The sequence below is a fragment of the Pleuronectes platessa genome, chromosome 17 (genome assembly GCF_947347685.1).
Source record: "Pleuronectes platessa chromosome 17, fPlePla1.1, whole genome shotgun sequence".
NCBI lineage: Eukaryota > Metazoa > Chordata > Actinopteri > Pleuronectiformes > Pleuronectidae > Pleuronectes > Pleuronectes platessa.
Genome location: NC_070642.1, coordinates 20,936,237 through 20,960,687, shown reverse-complemented (window position 1 = coordinate 20,960,687; position 24,451 = coordinate 20,936,237). Strand labels below are relative to the sequence as shown.

General features: G+C 41.9%; 1 protein-coding gene across 1 annotated transcript in view; it reads right to left on the bottom strand.

The window, feature by feature from the left end:
- Positions 1 to 24,451, bottom strand: part of tbc1d32 (TBC1 domain family, member 32) — a 47,028-nt gene that overhangs the window by 8,644 nt on the left and 13,933 nt on the right. The window contains exons 21-32 of the mRNA XM_053445772.1: positions 23,882 to 24,000; positions 22,872 to 22,991; positions 22,523 to 22,611; positions 16,327 to 16,449; positions 14,642 to 14,750; positions 12,787 to 12,880; positions 12,573 to 12,698; positions 10,334 to 10,417; positions 5,383 to 5,452; positions 2,832 to 2,947; positions 2,041 to 2,195; positions 797 to 937 (exon numbers count right to left, since the gene is read on the bottom strand). Coding sequence (XP_053301747.1) covers positions 797 to 937; positions 2,041 to 2,195; positions 2,832 to 2,947; positions 5,383 to 5,452; positions 10,334 to 10,417; positions 12,573 to 12,698; positions 12,787 to 12,880; positions 14,642 to 14,750; positions 16,327 to 16,449; positions 22,523 to 22,611; positions 22,872 to 22,991; positions 23,882 to 24,000 — 1,346 coding nt within the window. The remainder of the gene's footprint in view (positions 1 to 796; positions 938 to 2,040; positions 2,196 to 2,831; positions 2,948 to 5,382; positions 5,453 to 10,333; positions 10,418 to 12,572; positions 12,699 to 12,786; positions 12,881 to 14,641; positions 14,751 to 16,326; positions 16,450 to 22,522; positions 22,612 to 22,871; positions 22,992 to 23,881; positions 24,001 to 24,451) is intronic.

Below are 24,451 nucleotides of genomic sequence, written 5' to 3'. Positions count from 1 at the left end.
ATGCTAATGCGGCGAGTCGTGCGAGCGTCCTCGCCGCCGCACAAAGCGCCAGCCTCAACTGTCAAGAGCCGACACGCGGAAGACAGGATGAGGCGTAAGAGGATTCAAGGTGAAAAACGTTTTCCTCTGCCTCCATGTGAGAAAAGAATTTAAACTGCAGAGGTGCAGATATCTAACTGCAGCTGTCAAGGCTGGATTTTGTATTTTTTTTAACATTGAAATGAATTCAAAGCAGAATAAAAAAGGGAATTACTTCAAACCCTTCGCTAATAGAGGTCGTTCAACCTGCTCTTGGTTTCTCGTTGATGCCATCGATTGAATATTCAAACAGAAACACTGATGTCACGTCTTTGTGTTGTAGCTGATGAAATGTTCATTCTCTTTATTCCCTCCATTAGCAGTCATCTCTGTGCTGTGTTGATCCAAGAGGCTCAGAAAAATGGAAATTATAATAAAAAAGACACTTAGATTTAAATATTTGATTAAAGCAAAGCAGTCCAGACACAAACTATTGACTTCAAACTTCAGCCCTTAACTTTCCGTGGGCTTGGATTCCTGTTTGAATAATGCATGATTCGTGCAAAGCTTAACACAATACAGCAGAGACAAATCTTCATGGACACAATTAAAATCCTCTGTGAGTCCCAAAGTGGTTTTTCAAACGAATTCAGAAAGTGTGACGACAGAGTGGAACTTCTCAAACACTGGTAGAACTCATTTTTACACATTATATCTTGTGTTATAGACAAAGGAAACACCCCACATGGTTCATTGAGGCGTTTGTGTTATTCTCTACCTGTGAGGGAGTGAAACCCGACATCCTGAACGCCGAGTGGACCAGAGGAACCTCGACCTTCAGCAGCATCTCCACGTAATGAGCCGTACACCAGTAGACGGGGGGGATTCCTGACTCGGCTGCTTCCACAGCCACGTGCACCTGTCACCATAAACACAAAAGGCCTTTCATCTCGATCCTGGAAACAACATTGAGATAAATCTCCTTAAATTGATGTTTTGATATCTGTGGATTCTTAGTTGACGAAGAGGAAAAAAACATGAAATAAAGATGAAACGGCCCGGGACTTCGTTCTGAGTGATGCAAACAGAACCAGCTCTGTGTGCACGTACAGGTGTTTGTGTGTTTGTGTGTCTGTTTTTCCGAGCTATTGACTAAATCGACCACACGGCGCAGACGGAGGGTAACTGGCGTGAGGAGAAATTCAGCAGCAGCATCAGGAACACAGAGCAGGTAACACACGCTCAGTCCAATTGAGCCGTAATTGATTCAGAGACTAGAGAGACGACAAGATGACAGAGGTGGGGATAATGACTGTAAAACTTCATCTCAGCACCTCGGCTCTCCCCCTGCAATCTGGACCAATTGAAAGAAGACTTCATTTTGGACTTCTTCACCCCCGCCGCTCATTTGTCTCCATCTCAGTCTCGCTCGGCTCAGCAAATAACTATTGAAAAATGGAACCTCGGCGTCGAGTCGTGCGAATAAATATTGTTATGATTCATCACCATCTCCATTCGTCTGTGTTTGCTTTGCAGTGATAGTTGAAATGCTGACTATGAGAAAAGGTGGGAGTCAAACGAGGACTTTTAAAGGGAGGCCCTCTTTAGATGTCACAGGTTTTTAAGTTTTAGTTTTGCACCCTTCAGGCCCTTTGAGATAAAAAATCATGGATACAGCATCAAAGTCCAATTCTCATCTTTAATTTAAGGAGGTTTACATCAATATATGAAGCACTGCATTGAAAATATGGCTTTTTAAACATTTGACGGGTTCAAGAGTTACAATTTAGATCAAAGTGGCATTGTGTGTCAATATTAGGATTCAATAGATTGATATGTGACTGTATGTATTAAGGACACTCTGGGTATTAACGTCTTTTAAACCTAAACTCTGCCACCATCTCATTTTTCCCTCTATGCTGCAACATTCCTGCAAATTTCAAACCCTCGCTAAGTCCTTGTTTGTGTCTGTGTCTGAACTCATTGTGCTGTTTTTGTGTATTTGCATGTCATTATACTCACAGATGCGTGTATCCCTGCAGGCCAGATGAATGCGGAGGTGAGCAGAGAGGAGAGGCCGAGCAGCCAACGCAGAGATCTCTCCGGATCTCCAGCCATGATGAGGAACACCGTGGAGGCCAGCCAGTCGTGGCCCGGATAACCATCCTGCTGAGTGACTGGCGGTCGGAGTTAAAGAGCCGAAGGGGAACGATTCAGACGCACAACAACGTTAAATAAACATGAAAGTGGTTCATTGGCAATCAAAATAAAACAGACACGTGTGGACTGTGAACTATTTTCATCTTACCTGAAAGGACCCCAGGTTTAAAGAGGAGTGCTGAAGAGTCTGAGAGGCTTGATATGACAACGGCATGAACCCTCAATAACAAACACATCCAGAGCAACATCACACACGTGCTCTTTGAATCTGATTGACAGACGAGCCTCATCTATTAATAACACGCTCTGTCAACACATCACTGCTAATGATTAGGAATTATAAATAAAGCAGAATGAGAGTGTTTTCATTTAGCGTCGCCGAAAAACTGGATCTGAAAGTAGAGACAAAAGTAAACTGACTTTAACTGTGAACTACTTAAGTTGTTTATGGATTTAATTGGGTTGAACAACATAATACAATATTATGTAGAACAATTATCTTGGATTGCAAATTCAATTTTGCTGTTAATAGTGAGACCCCCTACCATCAATTTGATAACCCAAACCCAGAGGGGACTTAATGACAGGAAGCAGAATGTTAAGACGTGACTGCAGCGCTGGTATGATGCAGACCTGGTCTCTGAAAAGGATACTGAGCTCTGAGGAAGATTTAACTCTCTGAGAGGACAAGAAGATCTTCAGGTTCTTCATGAGCAGCGTCAAGTCGTGCTCAGCGTCATCCTCCAGTAGCTTGAGGTGTCGGCTGTACCTGTGGACACGAGACACAACTATACTTTACATTTAACTTCAAACAATAAGAAGAGGTAAAATGGGATTTAATGGACTGACTGTTGGCATCAGACTGGCAGTGAGCGACTGGTGAGACTGGTCAGACTGGTTGGAGCTCACAGAAACATCAGGTCACTCTTTACCACTGTGATGAGCAGAGAAGCTTCTCAGGACGTACAGCACGTCCAACCTTGAAAACTGGACCATAGAAGAGTAGCCTGGTCTGATTAACCTGAATTTTGGATGAGGCTGCAGGTGGCTGGGTCAGAATTTGGCATTTGAGCTCCAGTTCCCGGTCTTCTAACGGCCACCTCCACGATTAAGCTCCATGACACAAACCTTTCCTCAGACTCGTCCCATGAACACGACACTGAGCTCAACATGGACCAGAAACGTGTGTGTTGAGTTTATATAACTGAGAAATACTGAGGCCTCGTGCCACTACCCAGAAGCAGTTGTCAAAAACTATATTCAACAAGTCGCATTCAGCTGAACAAATCTGACACTTGTAAAGTCGTGGATTAACTACAGATTTATGTCTTTACAACATTGAATCCAGAAAGACACGGTGCTTTTGAGTGTAACGCTCTCGTGCTGTGTTTTATTGACGCACAAAACTGCAAACATGACACTTTGTATGAGCACGTCCTGAAACTGTTCAGCTACAAAGCTCCTCCAGGGGAAGGCGGCTGTGGAGTTCTATCCACGATGTAATGTAGCAGCAGGGGGTCCTTCAAGACAGGAACGAGCAGAGTGAGACCAGTAACACCAGTCAGGGGGCCTACTTACACAAACAGGGTGAAGAGACAGAGGAGAGGATTACGCACAGTGGCTTCATTACTGCACCTCTGTCAGGTGTGAGGGTCTACACACTCGGAGCAGAGGGGAATAATAACCGTGCACGATTATGGTTTTCTGATGTCATTCAGCAGCTACAGTCAATGTGGACTTAAACGTCCACGAGGTGTTGACAGAACAACATCTGGGCTTTCAGCAGCTGGAGGGAGGACAGAGAGGACAAGTCTCTGTGTCCTTCAGAGGCTCCAACGGCTGATTTTAAGAAAAACAGCGAACACCACTTCTTGCTTTTTAGTTTCCCGTCCCTGTGGGAGAAGACTTTTCTCTATTTCTTAGACAATGACCTTCCCCCTTTTCAACTTGAGCTCATGAGCTGACTGAGAAATGGAAGCCGAGGTTTAGATCTAGGTTAATGGTGGAGCATCGCCGCGGCTCTGTGATGAATGCTGGATTAGATTCAGGAAACTCTCACAGAATTAAGCAGAGAACAGACTCAGATGGTCAGAAAAAGTTTTAAACATAACCATAATATGGAAACAGTGGAAATATGACTTTAAGTAGCAGATTTACGTGCACTTAAGTGACAGTTATGTGCCAATATTGTCCCATTCTTTTTTGTTTGTGTATCTCATGATCTCAATCTGTGTGTGTTCGTAATCAGATTATAAAATGTGTTGAAGAAACCGCGGGTGTGTAATTAGATTTAAAACTGTAAATGTGTATTCAGAATCTCTTTGAGTGTAATCAGATTTGTAAATGTTGCTGTAATCACCAGTGACTGCACTTTGTGTTTGATGCTAATCACAAAATGTTATCACGCTAACACGCTAAACTAAGATGGAGAGGACTGTAAACATTACACCTGTTAGTTGTGACTGTGAGCATGTTGCATGACGACCGACTCTCGTCTTCACTCAGACACGAGTGGAGGAGACGCAGGTTTGAAAACAACCGATTAAAGCTGCATCTACACTGATCAATGCCTAATTATGAAACAGAAATCAATGTGAAGACAAATCTGGATCATAAATATGCTGCAGCTGCATGCAAATACACATTTTACATAATTTGTTCCAGCATCAAACTGTAGCCAAAGAGATTATCAACAAATGCATGAAAATGAAACATGAAAAATGCATCACCAACTAGAATGGCACTCGGTAGACAGTCCCCTTCAAATTCCATCAGGCTGCACCAGATTTCACACACTTTTCATCAAGATCCATGAATTATTCACTGGGAACTTGAACTTGAAAATGTAAATTGCCCAATTTTGAATTTGTTAAAGAAAGTGTAAAAAGAAAACTGGATCCACACCAAAGTTTGATATTGTTCCTCGACCCAAAACACTTCATTCCAACAAGTTTCATGGAAATCCGTTCAGTCATATTTGTGTTATCTTGCTTAAAATCAAAAATACAATCAAACAGACAGAGGTGAAAACATAACGTCTGTATCAGAGGTAACTCAAGAAATCATAGGCCCTGCACTTATTTACAAAACCAGTTGAATGAAGGAGCTTCCAAATCTCTCGGCCAGTCACCAGATCCCCGGCTCTCCCAGTAAGAAAACTGTGTTAATAAATATTACTTTATGAGCATCAGATACTTCACATACCTGACACACGTGTTGATCCCCAGCTGCTCCACGGACGATAACACCGCGCTCTTCACACTCTTCTCCTCTCCTGTAAAACAAGGCAATTAGAAGTGAGAGGTAGTTATTATCCAGAAACATGGAGGTTTCAGCGAAGGGACCCGTTACAACCGTGGAGAGTCGGAGAAACATGTCAACACATCACGACTTCCAGGGAACAACAGATGTGATGTGGCGCCAATTAACAGTTGCTCGGCAGTTAATTGTGATGTTTGCAGGGCGGCGTGGTGTCAAGGTGCTAATTTCACTAATGCTCGTACATTAGTCATTTCACAGCCGTGGTTTTGTGGAGTCGTAGCTCAGGATTTTAGGGGCATTCTGAGTTTTTGGAAAGAATGAGAGGAAAAAAAATGACAGTATGAACTTTTGAGCCTTGTGAGAAAGCTCTTTATCTCCGGGCTTAAGGCCTGTGCAGCTGGGGTCCGACTGCGCTGGAGCAGTGCAGCTTTAGAACCACATGCCAAAGCTTTGTAAAGACTGCGGAGCCATCCCTCTCCAGCTGCTCTCATGGGCTCTTACTTAGCACCATTAAGTGTGTGAAGAATCATAAAAATATATTAGCTTTTCGAGTTTCCAGTTGTAATTGTGTGGAGACAACGATGAATGAAGCAATAACTGCGGGAGGAGTGATATTTTGTTTTGGGACATGTTTCTGCTGCTTACTGGCTTTGGGGGAGACAGAGTGTTATTATATTTTGTGTAATGGATCTCCTGCTTCAGACAGTTTGTGTTGAGATTACGAGGAGAAGTATTATATCCAGGCAGCTTCTGTGGCTGGGAAAACTTCAAATCCAATTTACAGACTAATGGAGCAGAAATGTGCGAGGGGAGATGATAATGCTCTCGCTGGAATCTACACATCGAGGTGATAATTCAACATTGTTAGCTTTGGAAAATCAAAGCTGGGCAATTCAGATAAATAACCAGGCATCCAATCTCATATTAATTGAGAGAAAATAGCTTCTGGTGAGAGCATGAAGCCCCAGCAGGACCAGTAGCTGTGTCTTTCCTCTCTCGCCCTTCTCTCCTCACATATTAACATCTCTAAAAACCTCTCGCTGATGGCAATTACTGTCTGATGAAGATGAATGCCTTCTTGTTGTATTTATTTCACGCCTCCCCCCCCCTTTCCTCTCTCTTCCTGTCTTCCCCTGCCTCCAGAGTCTATTTTACAGTTTGTAATAACTATAATCGCGGCCATTTAACTTTTGTTTGAAAAGAGCCAGTGTTGAAAGGTGTAATATCGTGAATCTGCAGCTCTGAGTCGATTTCCGGCTTCCAGAATCTTTATAGTCCTCTGTGCGGGGGATTAATGAGAGGAACAGAAAATCTTGAAGAGTGAAGAAGCCTGCAGAATTAAGGGGATTATAGGAGAGCGAGTGATTAGTATCAGACACATTTAGAGGAAATCCTTTAAGATGAGCCCACGTCTGCAGGGAGTCTGCTCAGTCCGGGCACAACGACAATACAGGGTTTGATCCTTAATGATGATCACGCTGCACCGAGTCCACAGCTGCTGGGTTTCCACATCTTAGTCCATTAACACCTCCTCTGTGCTAGATAAGACACAGAAGACTCCACTTCCTGAAGAAAACCCACTTCTCCACTCAGCTCATGTTCAGCTTCATGATTCAGGACGACCAGGCGCCTCCGAACAAACTTCATCACAACATGATGCAACAACTGTTCAGCTGCAGGCCGGAGAAAACACTGCATCGGGTTTTTATAACTGCTCATTACCCACGAACCATTCAGTCATAACCTCAAACACGCTCAGGGAAGATGACAAGCAATACTTTCTTAAAGTCTTTCATATATAATGAAGTGTGGCTAAATTATGAATATCAAACCGTACTAACATTTCTTTGTCATAAGGGTTAAATAATAAAAACTCAGAAACCTCTTGTTTTTAATATATACAGGCATCAGCACCTAAAGTCCATATCACTGGGGCTTTCCTGTCTCGTCACCTTCGCTCTCTGAAGAGAAGCAGCTTGCTCAGCACTAACCACATTACAGGAATTGCTGTGGCACATTAAATTAAATTTGACTCCGTCCATTTAATGGACTTTTATGCAAATGCCTGCCCTGTGGTAATAGATGGTTTCCAGCATGATGACAATATTATTAGTGTAAAAAAAAAAAAACAAGATGTTTTTCAATCCAGATGTAAATACATTTCAAAAGTTTTGCTCAAGCAGAAAAATATAATTATATTGAAGCCATGTAGGTTTTTCATATTACACAACAGAAAGTGCATGAGTCTAAAGTACCTGGCAAATCACACACAGACAGTTAATCAGAGAGTTCAATCACCAGGCTTGGGAAATTAATTGTGACCAGCAAGTGCACTTACAGTAAATGGCCAGCAGACTGCTTCTATTTAAAGCTTTTCTAGACTAATGGACCACTCAATAACTACATGGCATGTACCTATTCACAAATCCACACACACACACACACACACACACACACACACACACACGGCATAACCATTATGAAAGACTCATAATTTGTGTATTTACAAGCGATCAAACAAAACGTAGGGATGATAAAAGATCAGCTGATTGTGACGGACTCTGTCACTTTTAAAGATGCCACCAGTTTCCTGTCTCGTTATTAAAACTCATAATATTGTCTGAGCACCAAGTTAAACTAGAATAAAGCTTATGACATCTCATCTGAGCAGATTCATGCATCAGCTCAAATCTTAGACAGATGAATTGATTCCTCGTTCCTCTTGAGATTATAGTTTATTCAATATTTTGATATATTTGATATCCTTTATTATCCCTCGACTAACTGTCGACTTTTATAGATAACTGCAAAAGGATGTATCGCCCTTCTTACGTCTTTACACACAGACACGATGCACAATGGACTAAAGATCCTAAATGATCCAACCACTTCCTACAGTTCATCAAGTTCACTTTGTGCAGTTTGCAGTTTGATAATGTTCCAGCACCCGATGCTCCAACGTCACACAACATCATAGGTCTCTCTCTTGCTTTATGATGAAGGTTCTCCAGTGTCCTTTCTATTTCTCACACACACACACACACGCAAAAACACACACACACACACACACACACACACACACACACACATACACACACAAACACACACACAGCTATTACAATGCCATCTAATATTCCTCCCACCTAACAGCCAGTGAGGAGACCAGGGAGCTGTCATAGCTCTTGTTCTATTCTACATTCTGCCAGTTACATGCAGTGTGTGTGTGTGTGTGTCTGTCTATGTGTGTGTGTGTTTGTTTGATTGACATTTTGACGCAGCCTTCAGTCTCTCTGCCTACTCGACTGCTCCCACTGAACGGAGAGAGTCGACTCGTTTGAAGAGCATCAGCCTCTGTTCAGCTCGGGGTTCTCCGTTGTATCTCCTCACCAGAAGTCAAGTGTCCAGCTCCATCTCGTTTATTATTTAACCTGCCGGAGCAAATTGTGTGGCTCGAAAACAAAGAGCGCTATTTTCATTCCACTGTTGCATCTTAATATTCCGGTTGTTTAGCCAACAGCAAAAAAATATTGTATCTTTACTGTTCAACTTCGACTTCTGAATATTTTTCCAGGTAAAAGACACTAATAAGTCGTAACTGCAGTGAGTAGAAAGTGTGTTAACTATTAGCACTTCATTACCTTTAGGAGGATTCACAAGGTGGATGTTCACTAATGAGCAGCATTTCTCTCCAGCTGCTGCCACTGAGGCTCAGGCTCTGTAGCCCACTGGCTACCAAACAAGCCGGCCGTCTTAAATTATTAACCTGCTCGATTTGGGAGACATAACAAATTTCTATCCTGCGGTAAAAGATCTGATTTAAAGTTTTCAGCCTGTCCACAGAGACGATATCCAACCTCCACATAACACTGAAGTAGTGTCAACAAGAAAACAGCCCAACAGTATCCAGCCGCTTCAACAACCCTCCACCAGCCTCTGTGCTGATATGCTGAGCTTTAAAAACCACCTCAATGACCGCCACCAGAGATATCCACCGCTACAGGCAACAGGTTTCTTCTCCTGCCAAAAAAAAACTTCCTTTCTGACATTCTGCCAGAAGCTTTAAGTCCTTCAGACCCCCCCGATAGCACTGTGCTGATTCAGGAGTCCCTGGAGCTGACGGAGCTGGAACGGCTCGACTAACCTTAACCTTGCAGTGCAGGAAAACTTCCTCTGTAGGTAGAGTTAAGGACCGTGCAAGTCAGGGTCAAGTCGTGTTACTCAAATCTGTTTTTATGGATAAAACTTGCAAACCACACAGTTTCCTCTGGAGGGTTTAACAATCTGTGAAATAAAGTTTAGCCCTTATCCTCAGATTCTCCATTCAGGTCTTATGGGACAATGTTGTACCTGCACAGCTCCAGCAGATGTTCTCAAGTACATGTTGTTATTTTGACTTTTGCAGGAACTGCTTTAAAACCTGCCTGTTTGGAAATGGGCTGTTTGTTTGTACCATGGTGATGCCTGTTGGAGCTTTTCTTGTGAAACTGTGAGTAAAGACCTGTTGGGTCAACCTCCCTCGACGTCAAGACCTTCTGTGTCCGAGACGCTTCGGGCTCAATTCTATCGATGGAGCTTCGAGGCTGCGTCCTGATCTTTGTCCTCTGATATCATGTCTGTCTCCTTCGACCTCTCGTCAGGAATTGAATCATCTAGAATCACAGCCGGGTTTCAGTTCACTTATGAACCTTGTCTTCACCTTCCACACTTAAACTGACATATAACTATTTTACTGGTACTTTTATGGTCCAGTATATAGCAAAACAGAAGAAAAAACTGAAGTTAGATTTATTTTCCAAACAGAAAGCATGTGGCTTCTTCCACTGAGCCAGTGCACAGCCTTTGTACGTCTAAATTCTTAATGGAAAAACTGCGCGTGCTGCTCTCCTCCACTGACCTTTGTACTGAGCTGCAGAGAAGAAGCGCTCTGTGGCGGAGCTGGATAGATGGACGACCACCTTGTCCAGAAGGTCAGCCAGCACTGAGGGGAAAAAACAAGACACATGCGTTAAACTTTTATGCTGCAGTAAATAACTGTGTCCAAGGTAGAACCAATTTACAAATACATCAAGCCACTTCCTGGACGGCGAAGTCTCTGATGCAAAGGATCCTGGCTCGGCTGCAAGAAGCTTGAGTAAACGCTGACAGCCATGCTTTTAGTGTGGTGTCACATTGCTATGCAGAGAAACAACCCGCGGTCACCGTACACCTGATTGTGGAAATGGATTGAAACCCTCGGGTGCCTGTAAAGGTATTAAATATAATACACTGCTCTCACTCTCCAGTGACCCAGAGAGAGGAGAGACTCTGCAGGACCTGTTTGAAAGAGTCTGCCTCTTACATTAATATTGACTTGAGCTTCATTTCATAGACAGTCAACAGTCGATATTAATATCATTTTCTTTAATGGATATTTGAAAAACCAATTGAATAAGTATTTTCTTTACTGATGTCCCGTATAATGTGTAAAATGAATTAAAGTTTATAGTAAAGTTTGTAGCTGAATTTACTTCTTTAGAGTTATATCCCAAACACAAAAATATTTTTGCGTGGTATTATGATTTAATGTAATTTAGCTGTGATTACCACAAAACATATTCAGTGTCCTCCTGATGGTTTGCAGTCTCTTGAATATATATATTGCATATCTAAGTGTCCCTCACCTTTCTCTTTCTATCATGCTCACATGTAGAGTGACAGCTTGAAGCCCTCTAAGTTTCCTTACTTCTAATATCTGTAAATTGTAGTATGTTGAATTATTTCATTCATGTGTAGCTGCTCATCAGTGTCCATTGATATCCTCGTCCTGCTCAGCAGCGGCCCTCGGCTCCGACACAGTTACAGGCTGATTAAATAGGATCTTATCTATCCCTGCAGTCGATGGGCTCCACTGTCACCAGGGGGAGATAAGCTAAGTGAAATAGGATGTTTGAAGTCCTGTTCATGCAAGTGCTGCACATGCAATAAAGTAATGAATCCCTGTAGAGACACACCAGAGCCGACGTACAATCATTTCACAAGGCGTCGGTTTATAAAACACAATGTGCTGATCACAACTTCCAGCAGGACCCAGGATGCAACTGTGTGAGTCTGGGCTCCAGTGGAAGCATCCCATTGACTTGCTGTTGAGGGAGACCAATTAACCAATCAATAGGCTGATGAGATAGGAGGTATTGAACACGCACACAGTTCTAATCACGAGTGTTTGGATGAGGAGATACTATAGTTAATCATTTTTTTGTCTTGCAGCTGAATGGAAGACACAAGTGTTAATCACAGCATCTTCCTCCGCAGAGCCAGACTAAAGTAAAAGTCCAATAAACCGCAGAGGAAGTTAGGTTAATTTAGTCGTGAGTCTATAAATGCTACAATTTCCTCCTGTGAATGTTTCTTAAAAAGTAGAGTGCCGGGGTTTTTTGCGTAATTAATGATGTGCCGAGTAAATAAATCTTGATCATAGCCTTCGTGTGAAAAGCTGTAAATGAGCTGTGCAGAGTACGGAGGCTTTCACGGGCTGAGTTCCACACTGTGCTGATGAAAGGAAGCAATCACTGCACAGTGCAATGCATTAATGACAAGAACGTCGTGCCGCCTTCATTTAGATGTATTTTTCACCCCTTTGAATCAAAGCCATTTACTCCCACGCGGAAAAGTAGACATTAGTGCCGTTTTATAGCGGCTGTCAATAGCAGTGATGAATTGTGAATGGTTATATGAACGTCCTCTTGGTGAGGAGGTGCAGATGGTGCACCTGCAGGACCATAGAACTCAGCAACAGAATCACACGTGCAATAATTGTTTTTGTACCTCCCATTGTTATTCCTACACACATTATTACAAGTGTTTTTTTTATATTGCAAATAAAAATATGTTTTTATTTAAGAATAAGGTGATAAAGCATCTATATCGTTACATGACAGTTATTTCACAGTTTGCACTATTCTGCATATTCTTGAAAATGAAAATGGAATAGCTTCCATACTAATTAAACAGGCCTGATGTTGTTTGCTTTTTTTGTGTAACATCTATTCTGTAGAAAGCTGCCATTATAGAACCATTGTTGTGATTGCAAGCAGAAGGTTGGAAATCCCGGCTGCAAGGCTAATCCACAGCTGCCCAGTAAACAGGAAGCTCACCCTTTCCAGTCACGATGCTGGGATCGGAGGTCATGACTCTGCAGTAGTGACGACGGCAGGTCTCCATCCAGCTCTCCTCACTCTCTGGTTCTACTGGTGATGCCAGGAATGCACCGATCTCAGAGTCTGTGAACGGAGAATAAAACTAAAAGGTGAGAAAGAATATTCACGATGCACATAACGTTAATATCGGCATCGTGAACATGTGTGTTACCCAGTGAGTGCTGGAGGATCCTCGGTGGGTCTGAGGAGTAGCAGCGAGGTGGAGGGCAGCTTGAGAACATGGGCCAGGGATAAGGATCATCACCCTGGAATGAGTAGATTAAAAAACCTCAGTGTTATTTATGATTGACGATATTTCACTCGTGGAATTAAAACATATTTATAACATGAAACATGAGATTAAATACCACACGTGACTCTGTGGTGGTGATTAAGATGATTGGTCCTTTTCAAACCTACATGTTCCACATTAGCATTAATCTCTTTGATTCATTTCTGCTCTGCTCCAGTTGTGTGTGTGAGTTTGCGTTGGTATTTATTTATGGTGATTATGTCGGATTTGTTAACATTTGTTTGTAATTGAATTCACTGAAAACTCATCACCATTTTAAAACACTGGAAACTTGTTCTGTGGATTAATTCATTACACAGTCGTTATTTAGTGCCAGGCTAATAGCAGTTCATCACATCATGTGTTTATTTGTATTTGTTCTCCATCAGTTATTCACGACTATTCATTGTTTTCCTCCTCTCGTCTTTGGAACCCGCTGTTTAGCATTGCCTTCATTACGCCTGTCACGACTTCATTTTTTAGAACCATAACTTTGGAGTCATAACTCAGCATGTGACTTGCCAAAACAACGTGCTCTGAATGTTAACAGGGTTTAGAAAACAGGTCTTTTTAACCAGATGTCTGCGCTCCTGTGGATTCCTGCTGGTATTTGAATTCTCATCAGAAGAAATTACAGAAAGAACATCACAAACCATGTCTTAGTTTTCAACTACATCTCAGGTCAATGTTTATCTCACTACATAAAGGTCAACATTTTTATTTTAATTCACAGAGAACTCTGAATCCTCTTCCTCATTTTATTTAGTTTTCTTTTAAACAGACATTCAGGCAAAAACTAGAATCAGCCTTGATAAAAACATCATAATACTGAACAATAACCAAACCTAACGCCTATTAACAACCTTGAATATACACAGCAATGTATTACACCTTGAATCACAGGGTATAAACAACACACAAATGTTCATATTCCACATGACCTTGTGTGTTAAAGCTATAATTCTCCTCTCATTTCACAATTTGACGCTAGTGAAGTATTAATTCACAAATATTTGAATTGGTGTGATGTTAAGGTCTGAATATAAGTTTCAATATATTTAATTCGTCTTGAACATTTCACACAAAATCTGCATTTCTTCATCCGCTCCTTCTGTTCTCCTTGTGTCACAGGAGAGATGATAAAACACAGATCTGTGAAACATGGAGGAAACACTCACCGAGCTAATTTACACTTTCCCTTTAGAAATCTCTTTCAAACACTTTCCTTTCCCTCAGTGAGAAAATAGAAAAAAAGGTTTCTGTTTTGCGTTCAGCGTGAACAACACCTAAATAATTGATATCAACATGTCTGACTTAAAGAGGTTAGGCTGCAAACAGCAACTTCATTTGTATTAAAATCGAAGTCGCTAGTGGAAGTGTTTTTTTTTCCTTTTCTGTCAAAGACAAATATTGTTGAGAAGCTCATATCTTTGTTTTCCCTGAAAGATAATAGATGGTTATTTTAGACTATTTGCACAGGGAAATGTCGAAAACACAAACATCTGTGATATTCAGTTTCACAGAAGCTATTTCTGTGGTTGTGTGGAACTTATAAAAATCTATTTACAGCTGACAATGAAGAAAAATGAATTGCATCCACCCCAAACCCACTTGCTGCTGCATTTTCTGATTCACAGGCTGTCATTTATGCAAAACCTCAAGACTTAAATTTCCCAGGATCAATGCACCCGCAGGTAGAAGGGAACCACAATAATGTGTAAAAGAGAAAGCTGACCTCTTGCAGAGCTCGGGGAGGAAGCCTCCTCTCAGCGGGACCCCCGACCACACTGACACGGACCAGCACGTGATTCCTCTCCACTGAGAGACTGTCGATGATGAACTCCCTGAGAAGGATGAAGGGAAATCGACAGAGTGTTAACGTATGGATGCAAAATAATGTGCAGATAACAGCATAACACAATACACTTTTAAACCCCCCTAATAGTTGGGGTAGAGAAGGTCAGGGGAGTTAATATGGCAGCCAGACCTCCTCAATTTAGTGCCGCTCAGACAAGATTCTCTAACAAGTGGTATTGAACTTTGAATAAAGCCTCCGAATGAGTGTGACTGTATCAGTGCTGCAAGGTGGGTTAGAAGAGAAAGAGAGAAGGTTTCCATGTTGAATTTCAGATAGGATCAGAGTATTGCAATTATAAAAGCACTGTTGGGGATGAAGGGATTCTGGCTTGGTGGGTAGTTCTGATAGCGGAGGCAATTTGGGCTTGAAATTGGTAATAAAATGGGACCATATTCTTGCACAGTGCTCTTTCCACGTCGAACCACAAAGTGTAATTTGCATATATTTTTTAGGAGACAAAAATCACTCGTGGCTCAAACTGAGGGAGTAAAATAAAATGTGCATACTGCCCCTTACAAATGTAGGTTTCCTGAATTTGGATTTCATTGATATTGAAAAGGTCAAATAAAGACATGTAGGAGCAAAGAATGTACGAAAAAATAGTCGGTGAAATCAACGTTAGTATTTCAAAAAGTAAAAAGTTAAGATGACACAGTGGAGGAGAGAAAAGAGGAGGAGGAGGAAGAGAAAGAGCGAAATGATGTCCACGATGATTATGGCAGCATGAAGGGAAGAGGGAAGGGAAGAGGGAGATGGAAACGATAAATTAACAAATCATCATTCTACTAAAAACGGAGCCAGCACTGAGAGTTGGCATTTCAAGGCCATTTCCATTCATAACCAAACTCTGCCACACATTACAAGAGAGAGAGAGGGGCCTCTTGAACGCCCACTTTCGGGAAATGGCCTTTTCGCTTTCTTCTTCTTCCCGTATTTCATTTTCACTCTGACAAGGCAAACAAACAATTTCTCCTGCCGAGCTATGATTGAATGTTCTGTCCTTTCAGAGCGATGCTCAGGAGCAAAAAGCCTTTTCTGAACGGGAACGACAGTGAATGACTATGTTAAGAGTTTAACAAGCCCGATATGGAAGCTATTGAAATGTCTTAATGTTTGATACCACTCCCTTTAGCTCAACCTGCTGTGGCTGGAATAAAGTTAACTTCTTGCTTGGGCTGAAAAGTCGAGACAAGTCATGGGGGTAGGTTGACATTTTGGGAAAGACAATTATTTGCTTTCCTCTGAAAAATCTGATTAGAAGAATTAAATCCCTCCAGCCTGTGTTTTAAGAGCAAAGCACAGTTACACTTATAAAACTCAGAATTAACATATTGAATCTTATTTGTCTGAAACCTGGATAAAACAACGGCAATCCCTGATTTTAGATGAGAGAAATAAAAGCAGAGGAGCTGTTAACGCATCATTTATCCACATACACCTGGCTCTGGTGTAACAGCATCATATTATTCATTCATATGAGGTTTTTGCAGGTTTTAAAAAGGGCTTAACTCTCAACAATTAAAACTAATACCTCAAAAAGCAGAGCATGAATCAGTCCCTACCCGTGGCTGGCGTCTGGCTCGGTCATGTTGTCCCTCTGACTGTGCAGCAGCATGGAGCAGATGTTGTATTGGCTCTCCAGCAGCAGGAAGGAGTCCAGATTACAGCACAGCACGCTGAGCAGTCTACAGCAGCACAATCAAACAAGACAAAAGACATTAAAAACACAGAGAGGACTGGCCTATACTGATACTGCAGAGCCGTCACAGGCCGGGATGCAGCTCATACTGTGAAACCACAGTTTGGACGTCGTCTGTTTCCTCCGGCCTCGTATCTCCACAGCTCCTGTATCAGTCAACACAATTTCTCTCCACCAGCTTTGCCGTGGCCAATCGTAAGCTTTGTTAAGTGGGAGCCCTTGAGGGGGAAAAGCTTCATGGTTGATTTTGTGTTGCTGGTAATGACACCAGGCTTGAGCAGGCTGTTAAGCTCCAGTGGCATTTTGGGACATTAAAGTGGGAAAGGAAACCAAGGGCCTGAGAACGCAGTCTGTTTGATGTGGTCCGATAACCTGGAGAGAGGAGGCGCTTCAGAACATCGTTTAACACACGCCTCAATGATTTAACCTATAAAAGGAATTTAAATTGATATAGATATAAATCTATTACGGCTTATCTCCATTCAGACTTTGTTTGAGTGCTTAATGAAAAGATCTCATAAGTGTCACCTCTGTGCAGCGTTAATCACAACAATCCAGTTAAGGTTTATTGTCTCCCTTCTCCCCAGACTACCCCCGCAATTAATTAATTCTTAATTGGTCTTGTATATCAGGTTTCTATCAGATCGGCCTCCTCATTATGTCAGGAGGTGCCAGGTGGACGAGTGTCCCTCTCATTTAAACCCATCCAAACCACTTCTGATCAAACTAAGCACTTTTCGGGGGAAATCTTTGCTAGATAGATTTGCTTGATAGAGACTTTATTCAGGAATATTATGTGAGGATCATAAATTATGTTGATTTGTCTTCGCCCAACGATTAATGTTAATTTTCAATGAAAGACCATCTGAAGAGACACATTTCTTAACTGACCAAATCCATAGAAACCCATGATTTGAATCATATAGATTAAAACAAGGAGCAGCAAAGCAAAGGAACGTACTTATAGGAATATTTGATTACTTCTGTTTAGGCTCAATCAATAACAACCTTAAGTAATGAATCCTTGAATGTTTGAAAGTTTAAGAAGCAGTTTAAATTTAACTGGATCCCGACATCATCTCATGACTCGGGTGCAGTTTTCTTTTACATAAAAGAGGTGAAGTAGGATTTCACTTTGCACGTTTGCAGTGAGAGTTCTCTCCTCTCAAGCCGCTGATTCATTTCCTGCTGGGCAGTTAGCTGAACCCCTGTTGCACCGACAGCTCCACTCACTCATTCTGACAGTGGCAGCAGTAAGAGGCTGAGGATCAGCGTGGCCTCCTAACCTCTCACTGCTGGACACAAAGAAGCTACAGCACCACGCCGTGTTCCCACCTTGCTGCCCGCTGGACTTTTCATTCCAGGGCTGCAACTAATGGTTATCTCTATTACCAGTTACGGCTGATTATCCTTCTGATTAATCTCCTGGTCCGTGAACCAAGAGGAAATAGTGAAAACTGCCTCCACGGTTTCCCAGAGAACAACAAGCTGATGATAACAAATTATTGAGTCTAAGCAGCCGTCAAAAACAAATATTAAAGACAAATACTTCAGCGATTCATTTATCAAAATGTTACAATGGATGTTTGAGGTTATTGAAACACTACAACTGATCTAATCTAAAACCTGATTCTGGTTTTCATTCCTGCTGAAAGGGAATATGCTTCACTTTATTGAACGCTGGGAGACTTGCATTGAAACATCCACTTACGACAGATGATTACTCTCTTGATTATGCGCCCGCATGCACCAGAAGACTAATGTATAAACCAATTAAAACCCCAGAGTAATCTGCTTGCCAGGGTGACAGACGATCATACTGGTGATTGATTGGTCACCGATGATGTGAGATGCAGATGGTCAGCAATTTGCTCGACTTATAGCGAGCAGTCAGAAGACGTTTAAATGAAATTATCGAAAGCATCCGATATACACGCTGGTGATCATTTGAATGTTACACAAAAAGTTAATAACCGATTAGAAGTCATTTTCTATGACTTTCATACTGTTCATGAAACTTCCAGGAAGTTTGTTGGAATGTCAAATAGTATTAAATGTCGGTTTTTAAGAGCAGTTCCTTCCCTTGGCAACCATAGGCTGAATTTAAAGACTGGTACATTGTAGCATGATAGCCCCCTGGTGGCTGTGGAGGTCATAAACAGGGATATGGGCCAAACCAACAAGTCAAATTATACGTCAGAAAAACTACATTTGGTTTAAACTATTTATTTGATGCTATGAGACTGACTTTTGGTTTAATTTCTGAATAGGTGCACAAACAGTCTATGATTACAGTGAGGACACAACACTAGGATTCCACCCGTGTGCACAGGTGGCACCTCAGGGTCTTCCTACAATACAATCCTCTGCATTCTACATACAATAAAGACCTTTTAAATGTTTCCTGCTGCACCCACAATGCAATGCACATCACTGTTAAGATTCAGACGAACATCATTGCAGGTGTTTCCCTTCAATGCTGTGTTTTTTTTGTTTTGAAAAAAGGTTGTGTGATCACGTTCTTTCACAAACGGTTCTGCACCGGCACACACACAGAGAGAGAGAGAGTAGATTAGAGGCATCCAAACAATTCAGACGGGGGGGGGGGGGGGGCACTGGGAGGAGAGCGGTGGTTGCCATGACAACAAAGCGGCTTTTAGCAACAGGAGAAGAGGGGCTGAGGGATTTCAGCTCATTAGCCTGTGAAGATGGAGGGCGGTGGAATAGAGAGAGAGGGGGGGGGGGCTCTTCTCTTCTTCTTTTTTTTCCACGGGAGCCGCTGCTCCACTGGAGGAATGCTCAGTGGCGCTCGTGATTCGATTTGGTTTTTGAATACGATAGAAAAAGGTCAAAGATGTTGTGACACACGAACACGCAAGAGTGATGTTTGAGGCCGATTTTCAAAAAACGCTGCCGTGTGAGAGCTTCATGCACCAGAGAGACATGTGGTCAATTGGTCATGAAAACTGCAAACAGTGCAAACCAACTCCAGAGGTTTCACTTTCCAAAAGATAGGACTCAGCAACACAGGGCTTAGATTTTTACAGTTTTCTGTCATCAAATCCCCCAGAACCGGCCATGACTTTATTCTGACGAGAGACAAAGTGGTTTGTTGTCGTCCAAATAACAAACACTGGCTCTTTATTTTGATCCAGTTCCAGACTCACCGTCATGCTGCCATAAAGGCTTAGAGTGCATTAAATAAACATAAATCTGCAGCTGCCAGCGTGCCCATCAAAAGCATATTCTCCTGCTCGAGTAATTTGCTGAGTACCACGGTGCCCAGCTGTTTTAGGAAAATAACTTTGGCACTATGTGTTTTCAGGATCTGTTTTTAAAATGGATACCTTCATTTGGACCCGATGGGCTCGGAGCTGTGTGACACTGACTGAGGACGAGAGTTGAAAAATACTGATAACTCTGCTATCATTATTTCAATAAGCACCAACCATGTACCTGGTTGGAAAAGGACAAACAAGCAGCTACAAAAAACAATGACAATACACCAATGAGCACGTTTCGCCCAATTACAGGATGATTCTGCACCAATATGAAAATCTGACGACAACACACATGGAAACAATATATTCCCTTTATAATGTTTTGCTCTTTCGATGAGGAAACAGACATTCAAGACTAAGAGTAACACATTCCAGCAGGAGACCAACCTGGAGCGGTAATCCATAATTAATTATGTAGCATATCTGATGGATCCACACCTGATTGTACCGAGGCTGAGCTCCCTCGTTCCCCCGTGGTCACAAAACAACTAACAAGGTGAGTCTGGTCGTCTTTCCTCAGCTGAGGTTTCTGTCTCTCGACTAAAGGTGAACGCAGAGACATTATCTGTATATTCAGGTTTTAGAGTCAAATTTCATTCAATTCAAAACAAATGATCAAGTATTAAATATACAAACTAGAGAATTAAGGGTTTACGATAGAATAAGATCTTCCTGGAACTGACTCTGGTTTGGTCGTTCTGTGGTTAGTTTCTTGTGTTTTTTCTTCTTCTTTTTTATTAATCAGAATTGTATGCAAAAGTTTGGAAAGTCAAGAGAAAGAAAGTGAATTTAAGACAATGATCCAAAGATCTTACAATTATTTTTTGTCTCATCCTGCCGACAAATAAACACAAAGATACCGGTGATAAAACAACCTCCTTGGTGATGGAGGAGAAAAACAAGATGAAAACACAATGTCCTTGGTTTTGGTCGTTATTAAATGCAAACATTCAGAAAAGTAAAAAACAAGTCTGTATAGATATATATCTAGAAAACAAAATGTGAGCAACTGTATTCATTTTCCGAGTTAATTCAATAAGGTGATGATCAGTGTTTCATTTTTGAAGTGTTGGTTATGGACACTGCCTTTTAAAAGTAGTTTGAATACATTCCCTCCCTTCCTAGCGACTGAGTTTAATAAAAACTGCAGTTATTAACTTCCACTCCACTGCTTTGAAGTCAAGTCAAATAACCAACACGTTGCTAATTAACCACCACGTCCTTGTGTGTAGTAGCTGCTGTAATGATGTTATTTCCCCCTTTGGAATCAATAGAGTTCCATCCCTATACCATGTTGTGCTGTACCTCCAGGCACAAGATAATCAGAAAATTGAAATCAAAACAAGCAGCATTGCATTGTGGGTGAAGCAGAGTTAAAAGGATATGGTTTAAACAACTGATTGTGTACATGTGAGGCCACATGCGTGTGTATCGTGTATAACTGAGCCCTATGTAAAACTCTGCAGCAGAATTCAGTCAGTCGTCACGATGGCAGACACAAAATAATGTTGTAATAATAAGTAAAAAGAAAAATGAATTCACAAATGTTTTGACCTTTTTCTGATTTGTTTTTATGCTTTTTCGTGTTAGATGAACAATTTCCCGAGCAACAAAAATGACAAATGAACTTGAGTGTGTCAGTGAATCCATCAGTCCGGGAGGTAGATGAGCAGAGACTGGATTCTAATAGGAGTGGGCTGACTGACAGGCACAGACAGAGTGACTCAGCGTGGCTCCTCACAACTCAGAGCTATTGTGATTCTGAAAGCCTTTCAAGACGGGGACGGGGGACGCACTGCAGCCGCCAGAGCTTTGCACGCACAGCGAAGACACAATGAAGACACAACGAAGACACAATGTTTGTCATGTTCGTCGCATGATCATCTCTCTCCTTAACACGGAGCTCTTTTTAGAATGGAAAGTAAAGTTACAGGTCTTCATTTAAATGTCTACGAGACCCATGTCACATGTATTTTGTTGACTTGTGCACTTAATTTATTCAAAATGTTTCTGACAATGTTCATACCCAGAGAAATCCATGTTGTTGTTTATTATCAAGGTAACAGGATGTTTCAGTCGCCTTTTAATTGCTTCACATCTACTTTACCTGAGTCTGTGCCCGTCTGTGCTGTAACTGTCGGGGCCAACAACACACTGTTAGTCAGTCGTTTGCTTTTTCTTTCTAAATCACGATTATTCATTGCTGTTTGCTGCATAGCAGTAAGAAAAGGGTTAGGGTTAGCTAGGGTTAGGGTTCCTACATCATTGGTGAACATGATCCTGCTTCACTAACGAGGTCTTTTGATTGAAGATTGATCTTTAAGCTCGAAGACACATGATTATTTGTCAAACAGATATTATTAAAATGCCATTTTTACATGAAAGCATTACAGTGTGACCTGTATTTAGTATAACTCTACCCCTAATCTAAACCTAATCAGCACTAGAAAAGCTCCTCATTACAGAGGGACCTTCTCCCCCCCCCCCCCCCCCTCACCTGTTGGGATGTCAGTTCTTCATAAATATAGAAATACACGCACCTACATATTCACCTGCATTCACACCCACGCAGCCGAGCTTATTTCTCTCTTATCCACAGAAATCCTTTCATCAGCCTTTCAATGCTGGGTAATCAAAGTATAAAGAACCATGTCAGGCTGTTATTGCCAGCGGCTCAAGTGTGTGTGTGTGTGTGTGTGTGTGTGTTCTAATCCGATGCTGTGTGCTTCCCCGACAACATTAAGTAATATGGAGAAGGGGATAAAAAGAAAATCTCACCTCAGGCCAAACGTGTGAGACTGCTCATAGTGGAACAGCGAATGAATCTTTGCTTCTGAATTCACAGCAATCAGCCTGTCAATCAAATCCTACGGAGAGCAATGAGAGGCTGTGAAACACAATGTCGCAGTTATGGTGCAAAACGAAAACAGAGCTGATATTTACAACGGGGAAGGTGAAAAATGAGCATCAGCCTCGGTGCATCGGGGGTTTAGGAGGAGAGCCTTTCTGTGATGTAACAAACACACGGGTGGAGGGTGAAGGCAAAATGAAAAGTGCAAACATGCCCTCAAATGGAAGAAAGAGGCATTGCATGAGATCTGAGTGGCACAGTGTGGAAGCCACTCACAGGAATGGAGGTTGGCATTTCTCTCAGGGTGTATTCACTCTTGTTGGCTAGAGGCTGTCGAGCCACCAGTTCCCATACGGACTGGGAGGACGAGAGCAGGTTGACCAAGGCCAGGAAGGACTGGGGAGACAAAAAGACACAGACAGGGTTTTACAAAGAGGCAAAAAAACATTTCATCGTCATTGATCAGATGATTTTAATCTACCTTTATTGTGATTTATGCCAAACTTTTACTACAAAACAGATTTTCACAAATCCAGGGGGAAGGATGAGGCATGAGGGTTGAGAAAAAACCTTTTTAACTGGGAACCAGATCCAGGATGTTTTTCTTTAACACTATTCTTCTTCACCAGTTTCCCAAAGAATAATTAATCTATCTTGATAAAAAACAAAAGCTCTATTGAGGGCAATTCCAGTTATTATTTTGTCTGGTTGTTACACTACATGAAATAGCTTCAGACATGGAATACTGGTCTGCAAAACTTAGAACTTATTTGCCAAAAACCTTTGTAGAAAAAGTCTGTGCTGTATATTCAGTCTGTGTCATCCCACACATGTCTGAGGACACTGTGTGTGTTTTCAGCAGAGGCTCAGGTCTGTGCTGCCGTGTGCTGACAGCGATGGACAGGGCGGTCGGGCCGCCTGCATGTGACCTGGCAGCGGACCAGACTGGTAAGGCCGGCTCTGAAGTGTCACCAGTGGCAGGGCCCCGGTGACACTTCACTGGTTATTCCTATTCACTTGGCTAGTTTCATTGAGAGGGAGAGAAGACCTGGCTCCTGTCAAGACGCCAGCAACACACACACACACTCACACACACACACACACACACGCACACAATGTTCTTGTGCTTTGAATTTAATGTTGAGCAGTCCTGGACTGAGCCTGGAAACTCTGCCCAAACTTGTACCATGTCAAAAAATGCAGCCTCATGCAAGAAGGAGTCTGGTTCACAGCAATTTATAGATTTCTATCAATAACAAAAGAATAAACTCTGACTACGGTTCTACCTTAACGCAGCTCCTGTCGATGGGGTCCATGGGCGTCGGTCTGGGACGCACCACCCTCACGTCTTCACTTCCACATTCCAGTGCCGACCACAGCTCAAGCACCAGCGCCCGCACGAAGCCTGAGACACAACATCCAACCAGTGGTTTCAATTTGGATTTTGTAAGAAGAAACTCTAAAATAACAATTTTAATAAGTAAACTTGGAATTATTGTTTTTTACAAACCAGGAGTGTAGTTGATTTTAATCATTTAAGATCTAAAACCTGTATATTCTTAATGTTTACATGTCCTTATACAGAAAAGTCCTCGTCTTTCTCATATATTTAAAACTTGGTAAAGTTTACATGCTTAACATTCAAAATATGCATAATTTGTCACCCTCTGTGTGAAATGCTCCATTTGAGCTCTTGACCCGAGTCATAAAAAGCCCAGTGTGCACTGATCAGGTCAAGTGGAACACTCTTGGTCAACCGCTTAAAGCATGTGACAGGAATGTAAGACCTCTCAGCCAAAGGCATCTTGATCAGCTGTAAACGACACTATTAAAGTCCAACTAGCCGGTAATTGCAT